General features: G+C 43.5%; 1 protein-coding gene across 16 annotated transcripts in view; it reads left to right on the top strand.

Moving 5' to 3' along the window:
* Window positions 1-7,500, top strand: part of LOC138966930 (FH1/FH2 domain-containing protein 3-like) — a 172,747-nt gene that overhangs the window by 78,243 nt on the left and 87,004 nt on the right. For 15 of the 16 annotated variants that reach the window (XR_011455795.1, XR_011455804.1, XM_070339343.1 and 12 more), the window contains one exon: window positions 3,717-4,000. Coding sequence is in view for 14 of the 16 variants with exons in the window: in XM_070339343.1 (XP_070195444.1) it covers window positions 3,717-4,000 (284 nt within the window). In the remaining 2 variants the exon portion in view is untranslated. Of the gene's footprint in view, window positions 1-991; window positions 1,421-3,716; window positions 4,001-7,500 lie in introns of those variants that run through there. The other variant, XM_070339376.1, reaches the window with a different exon arrangement.

Below are 7,500 nucleotides of genomic sequence, written 5' to 3'. Positions count from 1 at the left end.
TTGTTTCTTTTTACCGTTCGCATTCTCTGTGCTGATCGTATACTTCCGTGCCTGTATAAACAAGGCAAACTCCCAAGTTGTTCCTAACTGATGATTATATACACTGAGATGATAAAAGAATCCCAGGATTAGACAATGAATATTTGCTGTATATACTACCGTACTACCCATGAGTTGTAGGTCATGTTTTTTACGTGAATGTTCAAAGTTCAGATTGGCTTTTTGAAAGTTGGAATACTTCACCCATGTCGATGTTCAATCTCCACACACCTGTCCGGAAAAGAATCATTGTTATGATTTTACCCAGTTCAAGAGATGCTAGTTGTAAAGCTAGTGTCATCATCAATGATTTATAGTTCATCTATTGAAAGCCAGATCCCCAGTATTATCTTCCACCGCCCGTCTCTACCTGAAGAGCTGTACTGTAGCTTGCTTCGGAGCCAGGAAGTTTACAGTACAGTAGGCAGGGTAGTCCATTGGCGGAATGCTCAACACCTCTTACAACCCCTAGTTAAAGTGCAGTGTACAGGTAGTTTACCGTAAGACAATCCGCCGCCCCCCCCCCCCCCCCCCCCCCGTCTACTCCCCCACGCCCGCACACTGACTCTCTCCCTCTCTCATTCCCCCTCTCTCATTCTCCCTCTCTCTGTTTTTCTCTCCTCCGCTCATTCTCTCTTATCTCCCTCTTTCTTTCTCCCTCTACCTATCTTTGTCTCCTCTCACTACATCCCCCTTCCCCCTATCTCCACCCATATCCTCCTTGTGTCTTCTCACCTTATTTTCACCCCTGACTTACCTCACCCTACTAAAAAACAACAACTCGACAGTCAGTCAATCAAGAAAAGTGTCCACTCCCACTTTTTTCTCCACCTAAGTTTTTCAATTATTTCAAGTTCTGGGTGTGTTTGTATGTGTGAGAAGGAGGAGTGGAAGGGGGTAGGAGCTTGCAACGCACGCGCACGCATGCGCAGTTGAGACTCGAAAGTTAAAAGTTGTCTGTGCATGTGGTGTGGCGATGATGCACGTCCAACGCGTGTGTTGTGTACTGTTGGGAAATAACCCCGTCTTGAGAGGAGATAGGATGAGGTGAGGTGTCTTGAAGAGTGAGAGAGTGAGTCAGTTCTGCGAGTGTTTACCGGTATACACCATACATATAGGTGCCTCTGGTTCTGAGCCCTGCTAGGAGTTTGTTGACGTGCGTGTGTGTAACGGTACTTCATCAGCTGTGAGCAGTTCTAGAATCATTGGGTGAAAAAACTTTCGTTTTGTTTGTTCATAATCTTGGCACTCTGTGTTCTTCTGGATTTTTGAAGTTGAAGTTATGTGTATACCGAAATAACCGGCATATCATGTGAAGTGAACTGAATGGGAGTACCTGTCTGCTACGCAAGTTTAATGGAACTCTACACAGTTTGCCATGGTTGGTATCTATTTGTATGACTTGGCCCGGTGTGTGTGTGTGTGTGTGTGTGTGTGTGTGTGTGTGTGTGTGACGGTGTGTGTGTGTGTGTGTGTGTGTGTGTGTGTGTGATTTGAAGTATTTTGTGCGTGTGTTGTTATTTGACAGAATAACAAAAAAAGAAAAAAAAGAAAAAAACAACAACACGAAAATGTGTTGAAGCAAGCACAATCAGGAAGACAATTGACAACTGGCTACCCCCCCCCCCCCCCCGAAAAAAAAAAAAAAAAAACCAATTCAAAACAAAGTGACATTTTTTTTGACAGTTATCTTCGATTTTGTTCTTTACATTGCATGATGCCCTAGCTGGCATTTGTAGATTTTATTTTTAATGTGTCAAGGAATAGGAGAGAGGCAATATTTGTGAATAACGAATCACTATGTTGTTGTGTATACAGGCTGTATAACTATAAGCTTATTACCACCAGAAAAAGCATGACTTTCATGTATGAATAACAAGATGATTCACAGGTGTAAAATATTTCTGTATCATAGCTGCTCCCCATCTTCTACATGCGCATCTCATACTGCGTTTTATAGCTCAGGTGAAAGTCGTACGGCTTGACCAATATTTGCATACGCCCTTCCTGAGGGGAAGAAGGAGCGTGGGGATGGGTTGGTGCTGCTGCCGGGGGGGGGGGGGGGTGTCTTTGTTTGGGTACGCTTTACACGGACAGACAGAGGCAAACAAACAAACAGAGGCTAAGACACAAGCAGGAATACAAATAAACAGACTGACAGACGAACAGACAGACAGTCAGGCAAACATCAGACATACATATATATACTTGGTTATCTCTATTTTATCTGCGTTTTAAACTTAATATAAATGAAATAAGGCTTGTCTATTTTAAAGTCCCATTTTTTTCAGTCACTAATTATACAATCACAGACGTAAACGTCACATGTGTTTCCGATTAGAGGGTTTGGGGTTTATTGGGAATTAACTAGCCGAATTCTGAAGATTATTTTTTACCGTTCGCATATCGTTGGTAAAGGAACAGGGTTAACTCTTTGGCGTTTTGCCCATTTCTGGGGTAGACGACTTTACCTGTGCTGATGTTAGCTGCATATTGGAGGTGGGGAAGGGGAGGGGGGAGGCCATTTTACCTGGGTTTTGCGTCTTGAAAACTGTTTTGTAATCTCTGGGGATCGTTTCAGTTTTACACTCTTTTTGTTCTGATGTTTGCTCAAGATTGGAGTGCATTCGAAATACCTTGTTACAAAGAGCAATACTGGATTTGTTTTCTAAAAAAACAAAACAATATTTCTTAGACGGGCTGAGTGTGCCTGAAATTTTCTTAGTCCTCGAGCAATATTAAAGTAACTGTCATTCCAATGAAAACAGTTCTGCTCACTTTCTCAGATATGCCCAGTCTGCCACATGGGATAAGACAACCCTTCTACTTGAACATATACCAAACATCAGCACCCTTTTTTATCAAACAATTTTATTCAAATAAATAACTACAAATAACAATATCTCATACAATGAATTAAATACAACTTATCGAGTACAACAAGCTAAATTTTTTAACGTTTTGTTCTTCGAACACTCACACAAAAATGCTTCTTATCTGTAACTGCCTATTAAAAATACTTTCCAACGGTAAAAACGAATTTTTTTTTATATATACTAACGCACATCTTTCCAATTAAGATAATGTGGTTCAATTTATACATAGTTGCCTTTTTCACCATTACAACATCAGCATCCTGACTTCTTCCTGTGCAGAGTTTGTTGTTGAATCAATTTCGCAAGTTGACACGAGTGGCTATTCAAACATTATTTTATAACCAAATTCCCACTCTGCACAAAACGTCTCCAGACAGTTCACTATTGATATGTGTTTAAGGAGGGATAGTCTTACCCAATATAAAGCCTTTTTAGATCTGAGATCATGAGTGGAATCGCTTTTGTGGGAAGGACTGAGCCTTTAACCTTCCTAGCCTCAAGTAGTAGTAAAGAAGAAAACACGGAAAAGCAAGAACAAGCAAAAGCTCAACAAATGAACTGATTCTTAATGAAGAAAATCTTGCTCAAATAAGGCAGATCGCTATTAAAGATCTGAGAAACAAAGGGAAGTAAGCGCTCTGAATGCGTACGACATGAGCAACAAGAGTAGCCCAGAGTTATGCGGAACCAGTCTCTAGCTGGCACCTGAGAGAACAAAAAGCATTGACATGAACAACAACACCGATTCTCATCCTCTATCAGATGATTAAAAACTTTTTTTTCTTCTTCTTGTCATTTCAGAAGTACGACATGGGCACAGGGAAACACTACGGCTCGGGTAGTTCCTACGGTGGCTACGGTGGAAGCAGCAGTTACAAACCGCCAGCAGCACCCTCCTACGGCCGTTCCTACAGCCACGACGCAGCTACAAAATACGGAGGGGCCGCGGGCTCAGGCGGGGCCTCGGTGTTGGATAAGGCCAAGAAGTTCAGTGGCAGTTCCATGGATTCCAAGTACGGTGGACACAGCACTGGCACCGACTACCGATACCCCTCTCTGGACAGAAGCACCTTAGGAAAAGACAGGTGAGGTGACATCCACTGCTGGGTTCGTACAACAGGGCAAAACAACAACAACGGTGAAACCAACACCAACCTCAACACGCTACCACTCTCTTGCCCCAAAATAACACTAACACATGGATACACGCTCGCACGCACACACACACAGCCACACACCCACACACAGCCAAATACTTGGAAAAGTAATATATACATATATTACTAGAGGAATACCCGGCTTCGCCGGGGTGAATCGCGAGACAGAGACAGACAGCGTGGCGGTTCACCACAATCACCTTTGAAGGCGAAGTCCTGTCAAACGGGATTGAGAATTTTCGAGCTTATTTCTTAGCCCTATATTATCTGTTGTGGTTTCTCAAATGCCAGAACATACAGACAGACAAAAGCCGCTAGACCCCATCACAAACAGAACTCTATAATCCACAGGTGTTGCTTACACACACACACAAACACACACACACACACACACACAGAGAAGCCGTATATATATATGTATATCTATAAATATATAGAGATAGGTGACAGTGTATTTTTCGCGTGGCTATAAATTGATTCGACCTTTTCACTTTGACAGTAAGAACAACTTACGGGTGCAAGGGAAGCGTTCTGGACAGCGCAGTGACATTCTTAAAATAGTAACGTAGAAACTTGAATATGGATTGAAGCCACACGACAGAAGGGAGATAAACGGGGTGAATCGCGAAACAGAGACAGACAGCGTGGCGGTTCACGACAATCACCTTTGAAGGCGAAGTCCTGTCAAACGGGATTGAGAATTTTCGAGCTTATTTCTTAGCCCTATATTAACTGTTGTGGCTTCTCAAATGCCAGAACATACAGACAGACAAAAGCCGCTAGACCCCATCACAAACAGAACTCTATAATCCACAGGTGTTGCTTACACACACACACAAACACACACACACACACACACACACACAGAAGCCGTATATATATATGTATATCTATATCTATAAATATATAGAGATAGGTGACAGTGTATTTTTCGCGTGGCTATAAATTGATTCGACCTTTTCACTTTGACAGTAAGAACAACTTACGGGTGCAAGGGAAGCGTTCTGGACAGCGCAGTGACATTCTAAAAATAGTAACGTAGAAACGGGAATATGGATTGAAGCCACACGAAGGAAGGGAGATAAACGCAAAACACTGGAGAAGATAAGGAAGAGTTACTGGGAATGGTGAAATGAACAGAAAAACCAAAATCGGTTCAGCGTTTCGCGCTGAGAGCACGTGTTAAAATATCTCATCGATGAGATTGTGTCCGGGGTGTAGCTGAATACGGTGTCCAAATTTGAAAAAGATCCACCGAGAACTTTGGCGTTGTGATGTGGTCTAGCGGCTTTGGTGTGTCGGTATGGGGGCCCGGGTAGCTCAGGTGGAACCAAAATCGGTTCAGCGCTGCGCGCTGAGAGCACGTGTTGAAATATCTCATCGATGAGGTTGTGTCCGGGGTCTCTCTGAATAAGCCCACCAAATTTGAAGCAGATCCATCGAGAACTTTGGCCGTGCATCGCGCACAGACACACAGACACACAGACACTAGTCGTATATATATATAGATATAGATAAATATATACGGCTTCTGTGTCTGTGTCTATGTGTGTGTGTGTGTGTGTGTGTGTGTGTGTGTGTGTGTGTGAGTGGAGGCAACACCTGTGGATTGTAAAGTTCTGTTTGTGATGGTGTCTGGCGGCTTTTGTCTGTCTGTATGTTCTCGCATTATTTTGAGAAGCCATAACAGATAATATAGGGCTTAGAAATAAGCTCTAAAATTCTCAATCCCGTTTGAGAGGACTTCGCCTTCAAAGGTGATTGTGGTGAACCGCCACGCTGTCTGTCTCTGTCTCGCGATTCACCCCGGCGAAGCCGGGTATTCCTCTAGTATATATATATACTAGAATGAATACCCGCTTCGCCGGGTAGCCGGCTTCGCCGGGAAGAAGTACTTAGAGCCGTACGCCGGCTTCGCCGGGTCCGAACAATGGACCCGCCAAGCTTAGGTCCCTCCCAGATTCGTGGAATGGGAACAGCACGAAAATGATTCAGTGGCCATAATGCCATTCCTGACCATATCGAGTCCCATCCTTGTCGACGAATGTAACCGTGCTAATCACCTTTGGAGGCGAACTCCACTCAAACAGGATTGAGCAATTTATAGCTTATCTGTAAGCCCTTTTGAACTGTTATGGCTTTTCAAAGGAAGGCCAGTACATACAAATACGTTAAAATTAATATTAAAAGTCCTACGGTTTTGAGCCATTAAGGACTTGAGTGTTGACATACAAATACACAAAAGCCGCCAGACCACATCACAAACAGAACTGAACAATCCCCAGGTGTTGCTCACATAGAGAGACACACACACACACACACACACACACACACACACACACACACACACACACACACACACACACACAAACACAGAGAAGCCGTATCTATAGAGAGATAGATGACAGTGTATTTTTCGCGTGGCTATAAATTGATTCGACCTTTGCACTTTTACAGTGAGGATAATTTACGGGTCCAATTTACGTTCTGGACACTGCGGTGACCTTCTAAAAATAGTAACAGAACGCCGGGAATATCCGAAGACGCCCCACTCATACTATAGTGCACCATACGAAGGAAGGGAGGTAAACGCTGAAAACCTGGAGAAGATGAGAAGATAAGGAAGAGTTACTTATAATGGTGAAATGAACACAAAAACCAAAATCGGTTCAGCGCTGCGCGCTGAGAGCACGTGTTGAAATATCTCATCGATGATATTGTGTCCGGGGTGTAGCTGAATACGGTGTCCAAATTTGAAAAAGATCCACCGAGAACTTTGGCTTTGGTGTGTCGGTATGGGGGCCCGGGTAGCTGAGGTTGAACCAAAATAGCTGAGGTGGAACAAAAATCGGTTCAGCGCTGCGCGCTGAGAGCACGTGTTGAAATATCGACCAGGTTGTGTCCTGTCCCGGGTCTACCTGAATATGCCCACCAAATTTGAAGCAGATCCATCGAGAACTTTGGCCGTGCATCGCGAACTCACACACAGACACACAGACTCACACACACACACACACACACAAGTCGTATATATATATATAGATAGAAGCAGTGACGCTTCCAAGAAGCCGACAAACCCATACCAAACAAATAACAGAAACTACTGAAAGAACGAATGAGCGGACGAAATGAAAAACGCAGGCTTGATATCAGACATCTTCGAAATTTGGTGTTCCATCAGTCATAAACATTGATGTTCACAAACTCTCCGTTGCTTTGGCTCCCGTCCATCCCTCTATCTGTCTATCTGCTGTCCCAGCACCCTATTTCACTCCCCTACAGAGGACTAAGATAAAGAGGACTAAGAGTATGGATGGTTACGGACATAAAAGAGAAAGTAAGTTCCTTACGAAACAGCGCAGCTGTCCACGCTTGTCGTTATCTATGTAATCGGGTGGAAACTCAGTGACCTTCCTTTGTGTTTCGTC

The sequence above is a fragment of the Littorina saxatilis genome, linkage group LG1 (assembly GCF_037325665.1).
Source record: "Littorina saxatilis isolate snail1 linkage group LG1, US_GU_Lsax_2.0, whole genome shotgun sequence".
NCBI classification, from domain to species: Eukaryota; Metazoa; Mollusca; class Gastropoda; order Littorinimorpha; family Littorinidae; genus Littorina; species Littorina saxatilis.
This window is presented reverse-complemented; position numbering and strand designations above follow the sequence as displayed.